Source organism: Oreochromis niloticus, linkage group LG16, assembly GCF_001858045.2.
Source record: "Oreochromis niloticus isolate F11D_XX linkage group LG16, O_niloticus_UMD_NMBU, whole genome shotgun sequence".
In the NCBI taxonomy this organism is placed as follows: Eukaryota; Metazoa; Chordata; class Actinopteri; order Cichliformes; family Cichlidae; genus Oreochromis; species Oreochromis niloticus.
This window is the reverse complement of record NC_031987.2, coordinates 17746655-17772127: the sequence shown is the minus strand read 5'-3', so window position 1 is coordinate 17772127 and position 25473 is coordinate 17746655. Positions and strand designations below refer to the sequence as shown.

At 37.6% G+C, this 25473-nt stretch overlaps 1 protein-coding gene across 2 annotated transcripts in view; it reads left to right on the top strand.

Moving 5' to 3' along the window:
- Positions 1 to 582: 582 nt before the first annotated feature.
- LOC102079339 (glypican-6) overlaps positions 583 to 25473 on the top strand; it is a 79527-nt gene continuing 54636 nt past the window's right edge. Inside the window, exons 1-2 of one of the 2 annotated variants that reach the window (XM_019353385.2) lie at positions 583 to 1093; positions 19158 to 19316. In XM_019353385.2, the coding sequence (XP_019208930.1) occupies positions 943 to 1093; positions 19158 to 19316 (310 nt within the window). In that variant the 5' untranslated portion in view covers positions 583 to 942. The remainder of the gene's footprint in view (positions 1094 to 19157; positions 19317 to 25473) is intronic. The other variant, XM_019353386.2, reaches the window with a different exon arrangement.

Below are 25473 nucleotides of genomic sequence, written 5' to 3'. Positions count from 1 at the left end.
CAAGCTGTTCCAAAATCAATAAAGCTGTGAAAGCTTGTCTTCTGGTCTTAATCAAATCCTTTACATCCGTGACTTATACAGTTTGATACTACAGAATCTGATAATTTGCTTCTGTATCAGATGAATGTAGTGAAAAAATATCAACATTTGCATTTTCTAAGCTCAGCAGAATCGCCACCCTCCCAGTGGAGCATAAACGTGCAGGCCAAGTAAAGGTTAGTTAAGTTACAGATATTAGAAAAAAAAAAAATCCAAGTGTAACAGACTGCATTTTATAATTCACACCCACGAAAAACAATGGGATATACCCACAGGCATTTATGGCAGCGATTCAATTTTAAAGTCGGCTCCGTAGCTTCCCAAGTATTCCTGTAAGGGTTTCAGGATTTATTGCAATAGTAGTATGACCATGTGTGATGTATAACGACCGATTTTTAATCCAATAGCACCTACAGGATGTTTTATGTATTTGTTACTTTCTACCAGGTTGTATCTCAAATGCACTTGCCGACCTGCTACACTGGATGAGGCTCGATTCCACTCCACGTTTTGTGTCCCGCTTTTGCCCTGCCGGTGCATCTGAACACACAGCGCTCTCCTCCACAGAGCATTTCCACTTCAACGCAGCTACAATGGGCTTTCTTTGCTGAGCGAAGTTGAGTCAACAAGCCGGGAAACGCGCTCCTTGGATTCATGTGGCACCTTTACGCTCACAGCTTTCTTTTCTACTGCGCCGAGGGACTTTCAACTGAACTCGGTGGCGATACAAACCCGTTGTGCTTTGGGGGATGTGTTACTAGACTATAGTTGAGTTCCAACCACTAAAAACGACCAGTCATTAAGTAGTCTACCTGCGAATCTGCTGCAGGAGGGGGGACTTTTGCCAGCAAGCGGGACACTGCAGAGTACCTAAACAGTGAGGGATCTGTACAGAAGTGAACGATGCTCAGACTGGAGACCATCATTTGCACTTTTTCTGTGCTGTCTGTTGCGGCAAGAGCCGAATTTAAAGCGAGGAATTGCAGCGAGGTGAGGGAGGCTTGCATCGCGAAAGGCTTCGGCTTCTCACATGTTCCCCATCAGGAGATCCCAGGTAAGGGTGGACTGAGTTACTGGCTCACGACCTGCCGGTTACAGCATCCGAAATGATCGGGAATATGCAGCGACTTTTACAAAATAAAATAATAATAATAGTAAACGCGTCTGTGTTAAGTGTTTATATCTGAGAGGAAAAGTTAAAAATACTCAGCAGTCCTATTGCAACTAATTTAAGATGCTAAATCGTTTTAATGCTGCAGGGGTACGCTACTGCGACTGCACCACATCCAACTAATCGGTTCCAGCTTTTCAACCACCTGTCACTCACAAAGTACCTGCTCTGATTTTCACTCACTGAAGTTAACTTTATATAAATGATTTCCAAAACGCTCCTGACTGACTACCTGGGGGTAGTGAGCTTCCCACAGCTGTTTAGAGAGATCTGCTCTAATCGGGAACCCACGCATGTAAACTGCCTGAACGCACAACTACAGGCTTATTTAGTTATATATATGTCATACCGGCTATCCTGCCCTATCAGTGCCGAGTGTGAAATGTGTCTGCATGTCTCCAGTAGAGGTCTCTGACGGTGAAAACCAAGTAGAGGGGGCCCAGTGAGTGGACAGCTGCGCAGATTAACTCCTGTCCTGTGAAAATTGGGTGATTAGATAAAATGAAGCTCATGCAATGCTCAAGCAGTAGACCACAACTGTTACTCGCTTCATTTGGTATTGCATGGTTTCTGCCACAACCCTAATGAGTAATTATCTTAAATATACCTTGTGCGAAATAAGGCAGGCCTGATGCACCCCTATTGGCATGTAAAACTGCAGATTTTATGATGTTTTGTTGAAATCTCTGTTGGTTTTCCTGGCCTTGATTACACATTATGTGAGTCTTGCACATGCTTTAAAAAAATGACTTAAGGTTACAGTGTCAGTGTTTCACTGCCGCGATACTTAAATTAAATCAATCTGTTTTTCAAGAATAGTTTGGGTATAAATATCATTATGTCATCAGAACAGGGGTATGGATGAGAGGCAGTCTCCCCTTTCCGCCTCTTTCATTGAATTATCTCTCCAGGTCGTCATTGTTATGCTTCAAGGCCAATTATTCTTTCTATAAATCAAGGAATCTGGCACAAGTAAAAGGCTGCATATTTGATAACAGGCACACCTGTTCAGAGACGGGTTGAATAACTAACTGATTAAATCCTTTGGATCCGTGTCTCTGACATCACAACTAATCTCTGGAATGAGTGGAAAAAATCCAATCTGTCTCTTCCCTGAATGATGTCACCCTGAATAAAAGTCTTTTGATCTTCTCTTTGAATGAGTCACAACCTTACATGTCTTCGGGAGAGACGCTTTATCAACAACTCAGCAAATTCGCACCGTGATAGACATGTCCTCTGGGCTTACAGCTCATTGCCTCTTACTCATGCAAACAACTTTCAAGCTAAGCCAGATCTAAAATAAATTTGCAAATTCCTTTTGATTAAAAGTTGATTAAAATCGTAACATTGTCCTATCAATAAATAAATAAATGAAAAAACATTCAAGTTGCTTCTTAGCAGAAATGTAGTAAATGCAGAGAGTTTTCTTTTTCGCTATGTAGGTTTATATTAGTCTGAACTGATTTAAAATTTAATCTCGTGGCTGGCACACGACTTGTTTGCACTATTTTACTTAATCTCCTGAAAATAGAGCCTTTGGTATAATAGCTGATTTGGGGGGTAAATTAGATCATTTGGACTATAATTGAGTAATATAGCTTATTAAAATATGTGTATTTTTTTAACATTATAGACAGTTCTGTGTCGCTGTGCACTGTTGCCTCACAGCGAGGGTGTACTGGGTTTGAATCCACAAGCTGGCTGAGACTTTTCTTTGGGAAGGTTGCATGTTCTCCCTGCCTATGTATGGGCTGTCTCCGGGAACTCCGGCTTCCTCCCGCACTCCATGAATATGAGCATTAATGGTTTTCTGTCTCCCTGCGTGTCAGCCTCACGACAGACTAGCGATCTGTCCAGGGTGTACCCCTCCTTTTGCTCTAATGACAGCTGGGATAGATCCCAGCTTCCCTGGGGTTAAGAAAATGGATGGATGGATATATTTTTATGAAATTCACTTGGCAGATGTTGTTAATAATGCAGCTTTATCTGCTTTTAGCTTCGGCCCTTTTTAGTTATTTAGTTTTTTCACTGAAATATCATTCATTTATATTACACACATGATGTAGAGGTAGTGGTGTAGTCAATGAGTGTGTCAAGGGCACGTTACTGTTCACTTTTTATGATTTGTGGAGTTTACAGACAGATTGCAAATGACATTAACACCAATTCACAGATTAATGCAAACTTAAACACTTTTTTCATGTAGTTTGTGATGACTTGAAGAGCTTTTTAGGACGGACGGCTTGATCATTAAAGTCACAAAAAAGTTTAAGTTACTTTAGAGCTTCAAAAGCTTCTTGTTTTGCTGTTTGTGCCAGTCTCACAACTGCCTTCACACTCTATTAAAACCACTGATGATTTAGGGGGAATCTCAAACTTCATATTACTGGTCCACCTCCACAAATGGTGCTTTCACTGCTGCTGCCTGCTGTGCATTTTTTGTTAAATGGTCTCACTTTGCGGTTTGATTTCTTGAAGTCTGTGACAGATGGATGTGTTTGTGGTTTTACTGCTTTGATGTGATGCCGTTAGAGACTGGAAAACATATCTGAAAAACACTGTATTTGTAAAGTTATGTTTTTATTAAATTCGATTTTACTTACATTTAAATTAATCAAATTAGAATACTATAGAAATATATATCTATTACTTTTTTATATTACCCAAACTTTTTCTATAAGATTGGCCAATATGAGTAATTCACTGCAACGATTGCAAATATAATAGAGCGATAATAATAACCGTGAAACATCAGGGTGCTATTGTGAGAGTATTTCTGCACTACTTAAAATGTTGAAATAACTATCACATCTTCTCCTGGAGTTAGAAATGAAAAGCTTAGTACCCCAGATTTTCTGTGTGTGTGTTTTTGTGTGTGTGTGTTTGTGTTTGGGCTCAATAGAGGAACCAGGTCAGGGGGAATGACAGCACTGGAGATGGTGTTATTGACAAAAATGTTGTTATGATCCAAAGCCTGAAGGCTCAGCGAGTACAGTAATTCCACAAGACTTAACCGATGATTCTTTCTGCTGACCAGACCGGGCCGGAAGCTGGTTTACTGTGAACACATTTAAAATAGGGATGAACTTATGGATTGCTCTAAAAGTCTTTGGAGTGTTTGCACATCTTAAAATATGAATCACCCTCTCAGAAGACTTTAATTATATCTATTTAATTTAATTGTAAGCAAATTAATTATATTTTGCCTCTGAAATCCACTTCTTTATTGCTTGTTAAAGTTAAGACCTGCACTCAGTCTTATCTGCTGTCTCAGTTTCCACTCAGTCGATTACCCAGTGTCTGAGACGTGGAGAGTGAGTCATATGGCAGACTGCGGGATTCAATGGAACTTCTTAGGTTGTCATATTCTATGCTATCATTTGACGTCCAGCTCTGTTTACTGCCAGTCAGGAGATGGAGGTGGGACAGAAATAACGAGTGGTAATATTTTATGTGATCTTTGGCTGCCTGCGCGAGGCAAATGATCTCTACTGAAGCATGTAATGTGCACAGGTCTTCTACTGTCATGTAATGGGATGGAGGGGATTAAAAAGGGCTAAATGGGAGTGCCTGCAAAGGGAATGGCCAGGTGACTTTGTTAGCCCCTGCAGCACACTTCACTGTTGCTGTGATGTATTGTGAAATTATTGTGACCTTCCTGCCAGTCACACATGTTGAAATAGATCTCGGGGTGAGGTCCTGAAAGGGATAATGGCTTCCGATGGCATGTTTTACCTTTTTTACATTTTACTCTACAAACATCAAAGTATTTGTGATAAAAATTGTGGATAAATGGACTTTTGAGATCCACGGGAGTTGTTTTGTTTGTATATGGTAGCCCCAGTCTTTGAGTGTATATGTTGCTAATGTAATGTAAATGTGTCCCACTGAGAAGCAGAGGGGGGCACTAACAGGCAAAAAAAAATGAAAAAAAATCCAAACAATCATCATTTTTCTCGTGGCAGAGGGGAATTCTTGCTGTCTGCATCCCTATGTCATCAATCATACTTATGGATGCCAAAATGGCCTCATGATGGGCTCTCTCTGCGGGTGTTTCCTGTGAGAGCTGCAGGAAACACTGTGTCCTGCAAGTCTTTTAGGGTTGCAGCACTAAAAGGATAACACCACCAGAATCAAAGTACATCAAAATAAATTTAAGAAAGGGAAATTTCAAAAAGTTTTTTATGCAGAATGCACAAAAGTACGAACTCAGACACAATGTGCTGCTAACAGTATGCCTTGCTTTCAAGGCCCTGAGGTGGATTAACACACAGTTTTTTTTATTTGTTTTTTGAGTGTTAGCCTTATAAATAACTTAAGCTTAACACTTAAAATAGACAAAACATGCTCCAAGTGCAACTTAATTGGTTACACAAATGTGCTGAAAGATACAGAGATGGCAATGAATCGCTCATCAGGGGAGACAAAAAAAGTGACGAGCAATGTTGCAGTAGACTAAAAATGTTTCTGCTCATTTTCCACAGCAACTTCAAAATGCATAAAGCAAAAAATTACTTCAACATTTTCTGCCGGAAAAGATTTCTAGGAGAAATACTCAGAAATGTCAGATGACCATTCCAGTTATGAGGCTGAGGTTGCTGTGGATGCACGGGTCAAAAAAGGACTTTTATTTAAAAGGGTTTGTGTCCCCATCCATCCATCCATCCATCCATCCATCCATCCATCCATCCATCCATTTCTATTGCTTATTTGGGTCCAGACTGTGAGAGCAGTACCCTAAACAGAGTCACTTTCAGCCACTTTCTTCAGCTCTTCCAGAGACACACCAAGTTGTTTCCAAGCTGACTGACAGGTGGAGTCTCTCCATGATGAGGCCCCAACCTAACCTGGAATGATCACTCATAAATCAGCGCTGACCTGTCGATTTTAAACTTGGTTGTTTTAGTTTACTGTCATGGACTAGACTTGTGTGCTGTCCAGGTTGCATACTGTCTCTTGTCCCATGACAGCTGGGATAAGTTTCAGCCCCTCCACAACATTAATTTGGATAAGCCATTAAGAAGCTACTTTCAGCTGCTCCCTTATTCACAAGGGGTTGCCACACTGGGCAGCTCTGCATATTTGATTTGGCAGATTTTTACACTGGATGTCCTTCCTGATGCATCCCCCCAATGCATTTGTACTAAGGAACTCCATGGACTGATTTTTGTTCTCAATTTTATTCTCCAAGAGCTAACTTAGTTGAATTTAGGGCAATACTATTTTATTAGTTAAACAGATACTTTCACAGGTTTGCCTACATTACATAAATCATTTCAGTCAGATATGAGAGACGGAACTTCTGGCAGAAAGGCTTGTTTCTTCCATGTGCACAAGCAAGTCCCAACCAGGTGTCCCATTGAAAAAAAACCCTTTGGTGTCTGTGCTTCTTGTCATATGTTTCTCTGTTTGCTTGCCTTGTGAGTATTTATAGCACATTTCTGTATATGCTTTTGTTGAGTGTTCTTGTAGCTTATGTCTTGTAAAATTGATAAGGATTGTTTGTGTGTGCTTGTGTGGTTTATCTATTTGTGTATTGCTTATTTAAATGGAACTATTTGGATTTAAATTGTTACTGCATGTTTTATTGAACAGTTTTGTTTTCATGCATACAGTCTTTGTTTTTGCATCATCATCATTTGATATACACAATATTTGTTTAGTTGTGTGCAAGCCATTTTTTTTCTTCATATGCACTATTCAAGAGGGCTGCTTGCACAATCACCCTCATAAAGCCATGCACTGAGTTTATTGTATCTGACCAGCAGCCCAAGACCAAGTTATTTTATTCTGCCAGTCTGGAACCTACAGTTTATGCAACAATGCACTCCTCTCAGATTTTGATGAATTTTGATGTGTTTGTGTTTCTTCAGGAAGGAGGGGAACTCATGTCTTCAGGGTTACTGATATTTTTTTTAACACCAGAAGTACTCTTTGGATAATATTTCTAAACCCTAATCCTGTTTGTGACCCAAACTTTCTGTTTATTTTGTTTGTGGCCTCCAGCAGGGTTTATGTCCAACTTTCTGCTGCTCATAACTCCAGTTGTTGAAATTTTAATACACTCTACACATTCAAAAACCAAACGAGGTTCCAGTTGGCAGTTATTAACAATGCTGTTTGTTTGACTAATTCACAGTGCATATTATGTGAATAAGTAAATGACTGAAATATTTCCAGGTAAATGTCAGTTTTTATTACTATGTAGCAGAAACCTTTTCATTTTTTTTCCATTTGTGGTTTTTTTTTTTCTTCAAAAATGTAGTTTTAGTAAAATGTACTGGGTTATTGAAGCTTGTCCAAATGCTGTACGGCTGGCATGCCTGGTTTATATTGCTGACACACAGCTGTTGTCGTATACATTACTAAAGGAATATGCTGCTGCCTCGGGGAATTAACATTTTCTAAATTTATTTGAAATAAATATGTGAAAAACAATACACAGATTCCCGTGAAATGGCATTGCAATCATCGTTTAATGGTTTCAGAATCATTTGAAATGTGGACGAATGAGTGCTCCTGCAAGAAAATGAATGGATGTTATTTTGATCTATTAGTTCCTGTCAACAACTGTCCAATTAAATTCTAACCTGGAGCCACAATGAAAGAGCCTTTTCATTTCTGTTTAAAGAAACTGGCATAAACACATTTTTGCGCGTCACTCATGCCGGTTTTTTTTTTTCTCTGTTTGACCAGTATAGACTACTATTTTGGAGGTCTGTTTACACTGTTTCCTGTAGTTGACAATATTTCATTGTCTCTTTTTTTAAGACATTCACAGATCACTTTCTGAAAACAATCCTCTGGATCAGTCTGTTTTTCACTGACATTAGTATCAAAATTCTGGCTTTGGACTGTGGCGTATAGCCAGTACTTTTTCCCAACATCACATCTGTCAAAACTTAGCCATCATGAAACAACGCTAACTCGAATGCCTTGTTGCTGCTGTTGGATCTATCTTTAGCATCTTCTGTCGCTTCTGTCTTGTTGACAGCGTCTGACTAGACATGATGCGTAACTGGAGTCTATGCTTGCCTTTACGCTGCTCTTGAGGATAGTTCAGTGTGGTGTGTAGCAAGCCACCAAAAGCCACCAATGGAAGCTATGTATTTGTGCAGCAGAGCTGTATCCTTTCCCTCTCAGGTAACCGGGGCCACTGGCTAGAGGACACTTACACTGTAACAAGGTATAATGACCGGTGCCTGTATTCTAAACTATAAACTGAGTGAAAGGTAACGATCAGTGCAGGTCTCAGGGCCTTGAGGGTCTCTAAACAGCCACCAGCTGCTACCTGTAGTGTGTTTGTGTGCCATGCTCCACTTAGCAAACTGATGCAGACGAGAGAGGCTTGCCTCCTCACTTCTCATTCTCAGGGGCTTCTAGGCATGCATCACACATAGATCGAATATCCACACTGGATTCCTCAGGCCTCCACTAGGCTTTTTATTATGCACTCCTCAATAAATGTCAAAGCTAGACGTAGTGCTACATATGCTGATTATGCTGCACTTGTCATTCCTAAATGTGCCGTACATGGTATTAAGGAAATCCATACATTAATCTTTACTGTAATGATATTGGTGTACTTTGCTGAAGGGTATATGGTACATAAATATCCCCAAGCTATTACCCTCAAGGTCAAACATATTTTCTTTTTTATTGCAGATGTATAGTAATATATGTATTCTTGTCAAAGATTTTTGTAAGGATGAGTCCAGTCCTTGTCATGATTCACTAGTATTGAATTTCCTTAATAATGCGTGTGTTTTTTTTTGTTTTTTAAAATCATTATTATTTTGTCATAAAGTCATAAAGTGGTTAAAAAATGCACACTACATTCCCCCACTGAAAAGTGGGTACAGTTTTGAATTATATTTGAGAAATTCTCAGGTCTAAAAAGCTGGAGGCATTTTTGCTTCATTCACTAAAATTTACTGAAAAAAAATCTAGTAGGCAACAGTTCAATTGTTAATCTGAAACTGTAGTCATCTCCAGTCTTCCCAGAAACCAGATGAGCAGGAGTTTTATGTTAAAATGTTAGGTTAAAGCCCAGTTTCACAAACAATCCGTTAGAAAAAATTATTTATATAAATGTGGAAATCCCATCGCTTCACAAGTTTTTCAAAGCCTTTAAAAAAACAGGTTGTTTTTTTCTCCACTCCTCTTATGTATTTATATTTCTTTCCTGAAAAACATTTTTTATACTACATTTAAAAACATTTCAATATGAAAAGCTATACCTTTGAGTCAACGTTTGGCTGTTTTATCATGCACGCAGCCTTGCACATGGCATGTTGCAGAGGAATAGTTTGACATATTCAAAAAAAATTATATATATATATATACTGACACATTTGCTAGGAGTATGAAACCGCTCCAACATCTTTATTCCTGTCCTTTTTCCCTTCACGCTGACTCTCCTGAGGATGAAGAATACCATCATACCATTGTACTGTGCTGCTTTTATTGTAGACTGTTTTATGTCAGTGAGAATTCATTTCCTCTTGAACCTGTCCTCATTCACCCAAGGACATATACCCCTCTGTATCAGCATCCCCCAGTTATTTAAAACATGAACATGCCTTTCATAATAACTTCTGACATGACCCAAAATGTGATAGGAATAATTTCATTCAATTTTTGATTGATGCAAGTTCCAACTTGAGCAAGAAACTTGGCTATTCTGTACACAAAACCCTCTAGAGACGTTATTAAAAGTGTGAAGGTGTGTGGAATACAGAGATTTAAAGATCCATGATGATGTTCATATTCAATGAATATCTCTTGTTATATAGTTCCTGACGATATGATCTTGTCTTGTCAAAGTCTGATTACCCATTGGTTAAGGGGGCCTGTTTGGGTGTGCTGTAGAGAAAGCAGGATGAAGCAGAATGCATATTACATTGAAATTACCAGTATGCATGCCTTGGGTGTCGAGAAGCATAGGCCATCAGCTAACATTTGCTGACATTTAGCTAATGTCCTATTCTTTCAGACATCCAAGGCACTTAACATACATAGTTTGAGTGTAACAGGCATTTGGTTTCTGCTTCATTGTTAGAATGGTGATTTACAGCAACCTTTAAGTCTAACCTATTGATTTACTTTGAATAAGAAGGTGAAACAAGTGAGCTAACTAGATTTGGTTGGGATCACATCTAATGAGCCCCTTACAACATATCTCTTCCATATATGATGCTCATGAGACAAGAAGATAATATATCACATTCATTTATTCATATGTTAGCCACTCACTCACTTACTTGCAGTTAAAATAAATTATATATTTTTCTTTTTATGCTTTTTTTTTTACTCACTGTTGATGCATACCTCCCGAGACATCACAGTAATCAGGGTTATTAATTTGCAGAGTTTGTACTTTGCACTTAACATGATTGTAATAAAAAATGACCACATAGGCAGTCAAAATCTTGGGTCTAAATTTGCAAAAAGATATGTCAGATAAAACAGAATTGCTTAGGCGCGAAGGTGTGAAGAAGCAGTTTATTTTGATTATTTTAGTGCATGGCCAGATAACTTGCCAGAAATTCAAACTTGTTTTAACTCTTAGTTCCTGTTGGATGTTTTGATTTGACAAAGAAGAAGAAGTTGCAGTGGCACAAGCATTCCTGATCTCATTAGGGCTGAGCGTGTCTTTGAGTGTGAATCCATTAAAAGTTTGTCAGGGGGAACCATGGGACACAGCAGATGGCAGAGCACATATGCTCTGGGTCTCTTTGGCCAGGTACACTGAGGAATACTTCAGAGAGTTGGCCTACCTTTGCTTGTATAACGGGAACTTAGACACTTTAAAACAACATGAGTCATACGTTGAATTGTGGCATTTCAGCTTGTGATGTCTAACATTTCTAAAATCATGCTCTTGTTTTGCTTAAAGCCACGTCAAAGTGTAATTGTGTGATAATTGCATCTTTTTTATAGCTTCTCTTGACTGTGCCCTTTTTAGATAAGTCATATAGGAAGTAAACAATATCATTGTATATGTTTTTACAAGGAAAAAAACTAAATATTTGCAGGCAAAGTTTAATTGTGTGAGATGCTAGTGAGCTATATTTGGTACAAGGTTGAAGTGAGTTGAAACAGACCTTAAGTATGAAGAGTAATGTATTAAAATGATAATTTGCTGCATCACTAGTCATTGCATGGGGAATCATTTTGGACTTTTGATCTGAACACTACATAAAATTGGTCTTTATCAGTGACATAGAGCTTATGTAGGTGTGACTTGAGCAGCAATGATGGGTTTTGACAGGCACCTGTGGAGGTGTTCTGAACAGTAAACAAGGACAACAGGTGCCTTAAGGTATCGCTTTGCTTACCAGTAGAAAGTAAGTAAGCATACAACGTGCAAATATGTAAAACAGATTTAGATAAATAGCTGCACTTCTGTCATGAAGGCTTATCACACATTAAACCTGCTAAAGACTGCAAAATGTATCATAAACATGTTGTACGTGCCTGGCGGAGAAGTTTTGTAAAATGGGAACCCATCTCAGCAGGACGAATGCAGAATTTGAATATCTTCATAGAGCTTCATTAGCACTGATAATAAGGTAGCTAAATTGACTGACACCCCGTTTGATTACAGACACTGAGTGACATGATATAATTATGACTTATGATGACAGCTTGAGTACGTGTTAATAAATCTCTGTGCATGAATAAACCTATCTCATTATAACTCAACTGTATATTTTTACCAGGGTTGATGCGTGGCGCAGCACAACTGACAGCCATGTACAGTGCTGTGAAAAGGATTTGCCCCCTTTCTGATAACTTACTTTTTCAGTATTTGTTCATCTTAAATGTTTCAGATCATCGAGCAGATTTTAATATTAGACAAAGATAACCTGAATAAATACAAAATGCCATTTTTGATGATTACATTTATTAAGGATAAAAAAACAATTCAAACTTACCTGTGTGAATTCAGTACTCTTCCTCTAAACCTAATACCTGGTTGGGCCGCCCTTGGCAGTAAGAAGTGCAATCAAGCATTTGCAATAGCTGACAATGAGTCTTTCACATCAGTGTGGAGGAATTTTGCTGCACTATCTTTGTCATATTGAAGGGTTTTTGAGTATAAACAGCCTTTTTAAGGTTATACCAAAGCAACACAATCTTGTTTGAGTCTGGACTTTGACTAGTCCACTCCAAAAACTTAAATTATTATTTTATTTTATTTATTTATTTAGCCATTCAGAGGTGGACTTACTGCCATGTTCAGTCATTGTCCTGCCACATAGCTAGAGTGTGTTTGAGCTTCAGGGTAGAAATTGATGGTGGGACATTCTCCTACAGGATTTTCTGTTGGAAAGCCGAATTCATGGTTTTATCAATTAGGGCCAGTCGTCCAGGTCTCGAAACACCAAAGCAGCCCCAGACCATCACACTACCACCAACATGTTCGACTGCTGGTGTGATGTTCTTTTAATGAAATACTGTGTTAGTTTTTATGCCTTTTTTATGGTGTAACGAGACTCAAACCTTCCAAAAAGTTCAACCTTTGTCATTTGTCTCATTAGTGTTGGAATATTTCTCCAAAAGTCTTGGAGATGTTTTTTGGGAAATGTGAGATGAGCCGTTTGGGGGAGGGTTGGGGGGGGTTGACCTTAAGTAAGATAAGTGAAGCTTGCATTTCCTTGGGTGGTGTTTGAGTTCTTTTGTTATCTCCTGGATGAGTTGCAATTGCACTCTTGTATTAATTGGAGTGATTTCTGTAGGCGAGCCACAACTGTTCCAAATTTTCTCCATTTCTGTATAATGGCTCTCACCATGGTTCACTGGAGTCTTAAACTAAAATAAATATGCATAGAAGTGAGAAATCAGGAATGGGGAAATACTTTTTCATGGCACTATATGTATGTCTTGTATTTTCTGCTGTTCTTATGTCCGTGTGATTAGGATCTGCTTCTTGTTAATTAGCAACAATTGTTCTTCTTGTCTGCATGTTAAATACAGTCTGGTCCCATAGCTATATGCAAAGTGAAGTGCTGCATCCTCCCGTTAGCCCTAGAAAAACAGAGGATAGGTGTTGAGCTTGTACAGCGAGGTTAGTCAGGGACAAGTCTCTTTGGTTCACCCACCCTGTCCACTTAATACTAAATGACTTGCCAAAGACCAGCTTTGGCTATTAGAGGGAAATAATTCTCCCTCAGCTGCTGAAGTATGGCTTCTTCAAGATTGTAGACAGCTTTATTTGGAATTCATACTTGTTACCTTACCAGCCAAAAGTAAACAACCCCCCCCCATCTGCATAAGATTTGGCTCAGTGTAAGGCTGTCCCGAAGCTTTGCTAACATAGTTACTGGAAGAACATTTTCGTTTTCACAAATGTTTCCAAAAACGGCCCTCATGGGTCACAATAATACTCTATTTTTCTATGTGAAATAAGGGACAGGGATTGATAGAAAAGCGGACAAAAAATGTGAAACTCCATTATAGCACACATCTAAATCTGAAGGACAGCCACGCTACAAAAATGAATTTAATGGCAAGTTTCTGCATGTTTCTGTATATGTGTGTGAGGGACTCGGAGAACCATAGATTTTACACAAAATATAACAATACAAAGTCAGTGAGTGGCTTCCACCTCACCACCTCATACTAGTAACACCATATAATATTAGTAAACATTTGCATTAGTAAAGTGTTAATTCATCACTTATAAAGGATAAATCCTATATTAATAGACATTAGCATCTAATTCATAAACGTAGATAAGAATGTTTCAGTCTTGATTTATAAGTTTACATAGAACATGTTTAATGACACTATTTTACATTTATAAATATGTATTCGTTAAATTATGCTTAATTGTGTAAACGTGTTAATAGAGGTTTTTATAAATAATTAATTTAATATAATTCATGGTTAATACAGGCAGTTTTAGGTAGGTTATTTTGTGTCACCTAAAGTGAAATAAGGAAAGTATGCCTTACAATGCATTTATAAATGAAACTGAAATGACGGCAAGTAGTACCATAAAACTCAAGAGTCTGTTATGTTTGTAGCAGAAAGTAAATGACGCAGTTGTACACAGTGTAACAGAAACACGGGACAAAGGTTGGCACAGAAAGCTCAGAAGAGAATAAAATATAAAGGTTTCAAATTTCAATTCCTGTAATGCAGTAAATATAACATCAAGTTCTGTTATCATAATGTGAATAGAAAGGCTAATATAAAATGCAATACAATGTAATTTCCCATTTACATTTCAACTGGATAAAATTTGCTTCATTTAGTCAATTAATGTCTCGCAGCAGACTGCAGACCAGCACACGCCTCATCTATAACACACGGCATAAGAGTCATTGGGAGAGAAGTGGATTATGTTGCATGATATAAGTTTCTGACTGATCTGATTTTGATGGCTGACAAAGAAAAAAATAACTTCCCAATAACAGTTACTTTGTAACATTTATTCATTTGTAGTGTGTTTTGTGGAAATGTCTGTGACTGCAAGAGGAGCTCAGCTATTTGAAAAAAGCTGAGTGATTTTTCACAGATTAATGCAAATTACCATTCAAAGTAATATTGCAGCAAGTTTACTGTACATGCCATCGTCTGAAAGACAGAACTGTCAACTCACATCTACTGTAATGATGTCAGCTGAGGACAGGATTGGATTTTTCTAACCAGAGACCAACACATCTGCTGGAATCTAACAAGATATTAAGTTAACACCTTTTTTTCTTTAAACACAGATTCTAAAAGTGCAGCAGAGCATAGTGAAATCCAATTACAATGTCAACCATGTGAAGGGGACATCTTTCCTTTGTAAAGATCTTGTGCTCTCTTTTGATGCTGAAGTTTTCTTTTTATCCTGTTTTGTTCACTGCAGATTGAATGAAGTTAATTAAAAAAAAGAAACAGTATTTTGTATGTTATTTTGGAAAGCACCCTCATTTTAGCTGCAGTACCTAAAACTTTTTGAGTTTGCAGATATAAAATCGATAATGGGCTCAAATGAAAATCTAACCACTAGGCACTGGAACTGAATTCTTACAATAATCTCTGATGTTTGTGTTCACAGTGATAGCTGTGTTCTGCTAACAGGCCCTTTTATTTGATTTGGGGAAGGAATGGGAAGGAAAAAAACTGCTGTATTGGTAAATTTAATGTGGAAATCGAGCTGATGGTTTAAGTATTTTGATGCTGTTGACAACGTATCATAAAAAATAATAACGCATCTTTATATCACACAAGAGTGGGGTTTTTTCTGTTGTAAATGAACTGTCTCCATCCTTTGTGTGGCTAATGTGTGTGTGGTCTGTGCTCCTGTAGATAGATTATCTGTGAAGCTACAGGGCTGTTTTAACCTTGACTAGGAAGGTCATGGCACTTTGCTGAGTGGTGAAGTCCCTTGAAAGCTCCTTCCCATATGTTGATGTACGACAGGTTTATTTTTAAGTGATGTTTCACTCTGTTGAGACTGCTGGAGCACACAGTAGGGTTGTTGTGTCAAGATGTATTTTTTCCCTCTTCTTGACATATCTTGATAAGAAGGCTGCACTGAAAACACAGGACACGGTTGTATGATGCTATTAACATCTATCTTGCAGGGTCTTTTTAACAATGGTGTGTAGTAATGAAGACTTTTGATCCATGTTTTTGTTTGTTTGTCGATATCACCTGCTATTTAGTCAATACAGGCCTGACAACTGAATGAAACAAGTAAAGTGAGTGAGGCATGCAATGCTGAGAATGAATTTCACAAGTAAAGATTGCATAAGTCTCTTTCCTTGCAGCTCTTAGACTGTTGTTTGATTATACTGTGTTCAAATATTTACATCCTGGCACGTATCTGTTCTGTTCTGTTGTTTTCACAACATGTTCACATCGTGTTCTTTTTTTATCAGTACCATAAAATAAAATTATCTTGAAATGGAGCAATTCAGTTGCTGATATAATAAATACATAGAAGTTAAATATTCAGCGTGGTGGTTATATTTTATGTGGGAGCTGAGTTCTGGGAGGTTAAAAAGCTACTCCTTGCTTTAGCAAATACGTGCCCACAAATAAACACAAACCCATGGTGAAACTGATGAAACACTTACAAGTGAATTCTTATACCCTGTAGATAGTTTCTCTTTACACTATTCCACTTTGTTCCTTGTGTGCCTATTTCATATAAACTAAGTAATGTTGGTTTCTTCAGCATGGATGTTTATTCTTAACCTTGAGATCATATGTGTAGCAATATTTAGAGCTTGTAACTACATCTCCATTTGTATGCTTTAAAAAGAAACTGCCTCTGTTGTGATAGCAGCTACAGTGAATTACATTGTAATAATACTGTATCTACGTTCAAAAATAGTGGCTGTGAAACACTGTGAAAGCACCAGAAAAATGAAGCTTTTGTTGACTCTTACTTTGTCACACTCTGTACTCACTAGGTGTGGGAGCGGGCCTTAAAACTATATCACAATCTTTCACGGAAATTTGTGATAACCTGTGGTCGTGATGTTTCATTATCGAATCATGACATGAATCTTTTACATTGTTATATTCTTTAATGTGAATGATTACAACATTGTTGGACAAACACCAGAAGCCACCAATTCTTTTTTTTTCTCTTCTTGATGAAAGGAGTTTCTGTCGTAATTTTACTGATGTGACTGAGCCACACAGGTAAAAGTTCAGAATTAGGAGGTAGCTCTGTCAAGCTAAGTGTCTCTAATGTTGTCCTCTTGTTTGTAGTGTTCTCCAAGTATTTCAGTTTATCTGATAAAATAGATAGAATACTTGCTGTCCCCTGTATTGATACAAGTGCAAACAAAATGAATAGACTTTCCCAATGAGCTAATATCATTGCTGAAATGCTTCCTAATTTGAAGTGGGAATTTATTAAAACCCCAACCCTATACCAGCAGCGACATAGCAGCATTGTAGCATAATAGTAGTGAGGCGGTATATTTACAGAGGATTATTTTATCCCTGGAATGGTGTATCTTTGGCCGGGTTTAATGCGTACATATTATTAAAATTTGGGCTATAATGGTTGTATTGATGTATATCAACTTGAAATGCTCCCAAAAATGGCACTACAACATGTAAAATGATGGTGAAGCTAAATGTTGTTTTCACCTTTAATGGGAATAATTTTCCTGCATAGTTTGTAAAGTATTGCACTTTGTTGGAAGTTGCTGAAATGGCCTTTTTTACTTAATGGTCGTTGGAGGCTGAGACGAAGCTCTTCCTGTCAGACATATCTGGTCTTTGCTTGTTGTTGTGAACACTAGGGAACATATACGCATGGTATTGCTATATCTTTGACATCATGATATGACAATTATATTATATGAATATTTGCCATATCATATTATCACAAACAATATAATGTGGCACAGCCCCAGTCATCACCTTTCGACAGGTGTTACTTGATCTGATTTGAGCTGTAAAGACTGCACAGCACATGCTTGTTGGTATTCTAATGGCATGAAAAGTATTAAAAATCCTAGTTATGAATGTTTCTATGAAACACGGTCTGTTCTAGACTGAATCTTTCATTATCTGTGTCTGTCTTAATATGGCTGCTTGGGGAAATGAAGTGATGTAGGTCATTAATGTTATATTCAACTCAGAATTTTAAAAATTATGTAATGTGCAAAGGAATATTTTAAAACTATGGAGTATCTGTTCCCCAACTGATTTATCTTTAATAAGCCCTTGTCAATTAAAGCACTTATTGTCTCTCAGACAAATGAGAAACCCCATAACCAACCAGTCAGACCTCGCCAGAAATGACAAAAACATACTAACAATAGTACTGGTTTATCCGTTAAATAGGTTAAAAAACAACTAATGTTTAAGCAGGGGGAATTTTGCAGTAGAGCATGTGAAGTCTGAACTTTTCTCATTGTTGGTCCTTTTAATTAGATGGGACTTGTCACTCTGGTAACCAAAAAAGCTTCTTTTTACTTAATAATTTTTGATCCCAGCGTGTGGCTTTGCTTCAAAAGTTGAAACACTTTAGCCTTACTCCTTCCCTGGCTAGTTTGTGGAGATAGAAGATTGTCCAGGGAGCCTTTCAGAGAATTTGAGACCCTGTAGCTCCTCGTCTGATTTATAGGGGTAAGCTGTGACATGTTAGAGTGCAACATTGTTTCAACCACCATGATTCTGAGTAAAAACTATCTTTGAACTTATGTAGCGGACATGGCAGTCCTTAAAGCCTTTCTGATGTCTGTGCCTGTAGAAAGAGCTCAAGGCTTTGTGACCTTGTAAGAGAATAGTGAAACAATGTGATCTTCTTGAACAGCCAGTGAGGACCAAGTAAACAGCAGAAGGGGCTTTCCCAAAGAACTTGCCATGCAAAGGAGGACATAAGTTAGGTAATACTGGAGCAAAGCTGTGGAACCTTCCTATCCATAGCCATATGCACTCTCAATTTTCAGTTTTCCTGGTCAGAAAATGCTGCTGTTTACCTTCATGTCACTATCACAACAATATCGTCTTAAATAGCTATAGACTCCCAGTTTTCCTGATTTTAAAATTTAACTAAGCCAATCATGTTCTGGTCATTGAGTTCTTAAAAATATGGCATCAGAAGATACAGTAGTTTAAAAAATGCTCCAACATTATTTAACCTAGTAACAGCTAGTTTAGCATATGTGGTACATGGGTTTTCTTGAATTTCTCAGACTTCTACAGCATCAATGTGATTTTTTTTTTACCCTCCTCCCAAAAAAACCCAACTAAATAAATTGCACAATACATTTTTAAGCAATAAATTACAAAAAACCCAAACAAAATAACAATATTTACAAATTAAAAATAATAATAATGATAATGATAATAATCATTTGCAGGCAATTATTCCATGGTTCATTGGTCATTACATTGGTTTACAGTGCCTATACGTCGCCTAAGTTTTGGTTTGGAGTGAAAAATATAGCTTTTTTTGTGTTGTTTTTTGCAGGGACACATCTTCGTGTATGTCTTCAGGGAAACACATGTTGCACCGAAGAAATGGAGGACAGATTTGGCCAACAGAGTAAACAAGACTTTGAGAATCTGGTTGATGAAATGAGTCACACACTGAGAAGCACCTTTGTTTCGAGACATAAAAGATTTGATGGTAAGTCTTCTTTGCTTAATGCTGTAAGGTAATTATTTTTTTCTGTTCTTTTTTTTTCTTTTAACAATTGTTTTAATGGTCAGTCACTAGAGAACAAAATGCTGCGAAAAGGAAAATCAAAGGCTTGGGACTGTACGTGTTAATTTGAAAGGGTTTACTCAAGTTCTTTAGCTCTCCTCCCCGAAGAGGAGACGAGATGTGAAAATCTCATTAATATGCCTTGGAGTGGAGAAACCTCTTGCTGGATTAGACAAACATGGCTACTTGCACTGAAGATTGACAGCTTCAACAGCAGCACAAAGCCAGCTTCTGCATTATTAAGGTTGTTTGGTGGTCTTGTGCTGTATGTGATCTTGTCATAGTCCCATTGTGACTTTCTTGACCACTACACGTTTAATGAGTTTTTGTATGGGAGGAGATGTGCTCATTACTGAACCAAGCCTCACTCTGCCTCTCTACTTGTCCCTGTTGGTGTTCTTCTCTATGGGGTCAGCTCCTTCTAGTTACAATTTAATGAGAAATAATAATCCGTCCAACTCTCAGAAGACCATGTGGTTAGCAACAGCTTATCACTGTGGACAGTGGTGACAGGTAGAAGAGGTGGAGAACTGTCAAGTGTAGCCACCTGTCAACATTGTCATTAAAATAATAATAATAATAATAATGATTCTCAAAATACTAATAGTAGTAAAATAGTTATTATTATTTAGAAATCCAACATAATGCCTTTCATTACATAGATATATTTAAAGATTAAAGACTTTGAATTGTTTTTATCTCCAAAGAATTGATGGGCCAAAACTTTCCATGTATAAAAGTTGATTAAAGAATGTCTAAGAATATTGGATTGTAATGGTTATTGGTAGTATTTAAACCTTAGCAAATACAGTATATGCTTACACTTTATGCAAAAACATTTTATTAGGTACACTTTGTCAGTACTGGGCTTGACCTCCGTTTATCTTCAGAACTGCCAACAAGGTGCTGGAAACGATCCTCAGAGTTTTTGGTTCAAATTGACATAATAACATCACTCAGTAGTTGCAGATTTGTTGGTTGTGCTTCCAATCCAACACAGTACAGTGAACTCATTGTCATGCTCAAGAAACCAGTTTGAGATGATCTTGAACTTTGTGACATGATGTGTTGTCCTGCTGAAAGTAGGCACCAGAAGATACACTGTGGTCCAGAAGGGATAGACATAGTCAGCAACAATACTCAGGCAGGCTGTGGTGTTTAAATGATGCTAAGTTGGTAATAAATGGCCCAAAGTGTACCAAGATGGCATTAACCACACTATTACACCACCACCATTAGCCTGATCCATTGATACAGGGCAGGATGGATCCAGGTTTTCATGCTATTGGCTTCATGCTCTGATCTAGACTCATTGGACAAGGCAGCATTTTCTTTTATTGACCAATTTTAATGAGCTAGTGGGTATTAGCTTCATTGTCCTTTTCTTAGTTGACAGTACTGTCACCCGGTGTGGTCTTCTGCTGGTGTACCCCATTTGCTTTAAGGTGCTATCTATGACCCCAGCTGGTGGCGGCAGATGGTGCCCCTCCTTGAGAATGGTTTTGGGTTTAGGGAGTTTCTCCTTCCCACTGTCACCAAAGCGCTCAGAGGGGGTCATTGATTGTTGGGGTTTTCTCTGTTTTCTTTGTATTATTGTAGGGTCTTTACCTTACGATATAACTGTTGTGATTTGGAACTATTCATAAATAGCGCTATTGAGAAATTGAATTGAATTGATTCACCTTTCCACCCCATTCTGATGCTTGTTTGAAATTCAGCAGTCTTGATCGTGTCTACATGCCCAAATAGGAGTGGGCGACATAGCCTTAAAATGATTTCAAGATATTTAAAGAAATAATGATATTTATGATGATATGCAGAGAAAATAAATACTAAAAATATGTGACTGATGCCTGCAGGCAGTACCTTTTTATCCTTCTTTTCCAGCGAGAACAGAAGCTTGCACAACATTGTAACATAATAAAACTAAAAAATCTAACCACCACAGTATTTTCCATCCACAGTTAACTCTTCTCATCATGTGGAGTGTAACCACTTAGTGCGCCAGTGATACTCCATTGAGTCATTTGTTTCACTTTTGTTTTACACCACTGTATCTAAAACACCAGATGATTGTTGTTGCAGTTAAGGATGTGAATATATTGTGTCTGTAACTGTGAAGAATAATTAAAGTTGCTTGCAACCACGTCTGGCAACCTTGACTAAAGTAAAGGAAGTGTCTTTGGTAGTAGTACAACCAAACTTCCCCGGAGTAGGGGTAAAAACTGCATAAAATGAGACTTAAAAGAAATGCAGAAACTAAAAGGTGCAAAATAATAATATAAAAATAACAAAAAATAAATATATACAAATAATAGCGGGCATTTAGGACTGCATGCACAGGTCCTGGGTCTTCAACATAAATGGCATAACTCCAAGTTAATTTAGAATTTTATGTTCAGGTCGAGCATTTTTTAAATACGTTCATCTGCTCTCAACAACACTACTTGAGTATTTGTCTTACTATATGAATTTAACTGTAAAGCAATAGTCTCTTTAAAATTTGAATTTCCAGGGATCACAAAGTCAGAATTAGTCTCAGAATTGAAAATTGTTACTGAGTATTAATTTTACTACCTCAAGTGCAGCCATCGAACTGATGCTACACAACTTGTGTTTGTTGTCAGGCCTGCTTAGTCAGGCCAGACTAAGCACAACACTGATAATAAGCGCACATTTTAACAGATGACAACTATGCATCCTTATAGTCTTATGCTAAACTAAAGTCACTGACATCACTATTAATTACTTGCTGTATAATGTGTTAATGTCCACTAAATGCATGTAAATTGCAACATGGGTAAAGCCTCATTTCTCAAAAGAGAGAGATTAATTATCTAAAAAAGTTTATTCAAGTAAAGATTGAAAGCATGCATTTTAATATTTTGCAATTGTAATGTGTTCAAAGTCAACAATGGATTTAAGAGCGCAATTTAATATTCAGCAGTCAATGTCATGTCGTTCTGTCTTCATTCTATTCAAAATATTCAACATATTATATGAAACTAATGATATTGGGTTACAGCATGCTACTCTCAGATGATTCCACTGGTGCCCAGAAACTCAATGTCACAATGTCTGGATGATGTCTGTTTATTTATTTATTTATTTTCCAGGAATACACTTCTTGAGCCCACATGTGATTCCTGGAAGCATGCATAAATAAATAAGTGTTATTTTGATCATCCCCTGTCAAGATGGTGAATATCATGAGGAAGGGAAATGGGGTTTGTCCAGCAGCACTTAGATGCATGACTCCAGGCACCCCTTGTTCTCGTGGGGTTTGTGGCCACTCTCCATAATTTCATTAGAGTCAAAGCAAATGCTGTATGCAGGTTTTTGAAGGAGACTGTGTGTCGGATGAGGGTCTTTACTGATAAACCGTTTAGGAAATCTGAGATATTGTTTGGTAAATTAACATTTTCCCCTTACTGTTTGTTTATGTAATCAGTTTAACTAGATGATTTAACTAGCAGATCAGCTGCTCAGGCACATAAAAAAATGTGTTTTATAACGATCGTATAATTTCTCTGTGTTCCCAGAAGTGCGCTTATTCACTATGAAGCAGTATTACCTAAATAACAAAATACTGAACCAAAGAATATAGTTAAAGATCCAAACAATAAAGAGCTTTTAGTTCACTTGAATGCCCTTTTTCTATCTTTTCAGAGCCTGGCTTTAGGTTTCCGCCTACAGAGAGTCGGTGTATTTGAATATTTTTTTCATTTTATGCAGACTGTGATGACTGTTACTGTAGCAGATAGTAGTTGGGCAGCCCACACATTCCTGACACCACAGCCTATGTGTCACAATAAGAGGGTACAGTCTCAACTATGCCAAGACTCATCCACTCTGAAATGTCTGCAACAGCTCAGGGGCACGGTACACTTGTATCTAAAAGAGAAACAACATCATCGGTGCCAAACGTGCAGCAGAATTCCTGTAATTTAGTAATAAATGTCATTATTATAATATTATAATTTTCACTATAATCCATAAAATAAGACCAGAGAAAATAACTGGTCTAAGAAACCAGACAAAGCAAATCCTGGCACAGAGAATTCTTTTTTATCTCACTCATTAAAGTCCAACGTCAGGGTTTGTAATTGTTAATCAATTCTTGGCCCTGCTGACCACAAACACCTTGGTGCTGAGCATCCTAGCAGAATATTAATGTGGTCCATCCTCTGCAATTTATCCAATACGAACGACCTCACACATTGTGTGTGGTACCCATTGATATCAGTTGTATTGTCAGAGCGTTGTTAAATTTTTACCGTTATATATAAAAATGTAAACTGTAATTTTATGCAGTCAATGTTGAGGTGCCCTTGACCAAAGCACTTAACCCAAAAAGACTCCTGAGAAAGTGGCAACCATATAAAACAGTACTGTGTAGGCAGCAAACAGGTGTGGTTATGTGACTAGATGACTAGATCTTCTCTGTACCTGAGATTCTGCCAGAGGCCTCTTTCTGTTTATTTCTTTTTCCTCCCCAACTCACCGGATGCTTGCTCATAGGGAATTTTTGATCTCATTTCTCTAATATTGTAGGGTCCTCCTATACAGTACAAAGAGTATAGATGACATGGCATGAGTGTACAGATGAACTGTGAACTGGCACTATATAAATAAAATAAAATAACATGAAAATACTGCAGTATGTCTGCTTCTTAAGTTATAACGTATCTGTCTTCTGAAAGTATTATCTCTGGTTGAAAGTTTCTGGTGTCTAAGTGATGAGTATTTCTTATTTTAGGTTATAAAAATAAATAAATAAAAATTGTTATTCTAACTAGAGATGGACCGATCCGATTTTAGGTATCGGTATCGGTCCGATACTGACCTAAATTACTGGATCGGATATCGGAGAGAAATAAAAAATGTAATCCGATCCATTAAATATCAAAAAAGGACCTCACAAAACTTGCGACACGGCGTAACTTGCCCCATAACCGTAGCACGTCGGAGCAGTGTGCTCACGTGATAGAGCAGCTGTGTGTATTTGTAGCCTCGCTAGCAATCCAGCATTTCATCTCCGAGGAAGTTATCCCAGAGAGAAGTAAAGCAAGTGTGTTGAATCCATTTAATTATTCTTGAAAAATAATGTATTTCTGTGCATTTTTTTTTTTCATACTGCATCAAATTTAATTTGATTACGTCGATTAAGCATCATGAGGTGGGGGGTGGGGGGTGGTTCCCTTTTTTTTTTTTTTTGCTGGGAGTTTGCAACCCTATTAGTTAGGTTGCTTAATATTTCTGCTAAGTACTCTTTAAAATACCAGAATAGGGAGGATGGAGCAGGTTTAAGTTTATTAGATTGATAAGTATTGCTGAACTATGAAATATTTTGGGTGCAGTGTATTTTTTTACATACAGGTATAACAGAATAGCTTTAGTGTTGTTGTTTATTTAAACTTGAGTATGACCTTATACAAAACGCAGCAAGATATTAAAAAAACAGTTTTATTGATTAAAAAACACTATATCGGATTCATATCGGTATCGGCAGATATCCAAATTTATGATATCGGTATCGGTATCGGACATAAAAAAGTGGTATCGTGCCATCTCTAATTCTAACCCCATACAGCTTTTTAGTAGCCCTTTTTATAGCACACCTTTAACTAAGCTTTAAAAACTCAATACACACCACAACCCCAGGGCTCCTACTACTCCAGACACTGATATTTTAAAGCATCAATAGTCCATTCTCTGCCTGGCAAACTTTTTTGGTATTGACATTAAACTTAGGATACGTCTTTGTAGGAAATTGCTCAATAATGTGTTTATTACTGATATTCTGTTGTGGATGCTTCTATGACATCATCCATTTTTGCCAGCTAGACAACTCCCCAACCCCCACTCCCCATGTGATGTCCCTCCCAATCAAGCATTAAGTATACTCCTTATGTTTACTATTAATAAAGACAATTTAACCTTCAACCTAATGCTTTTTTTGGGTGAAGGTTAAAATTGAAAGAAAATACTGCGCCTAGGGTAGCTGGTAAGTATATTTGAGAAAAGCTATGCTGATCCTCTGTTAGATTTATAAGTCTTTAGACCCTTTGACTTTGTC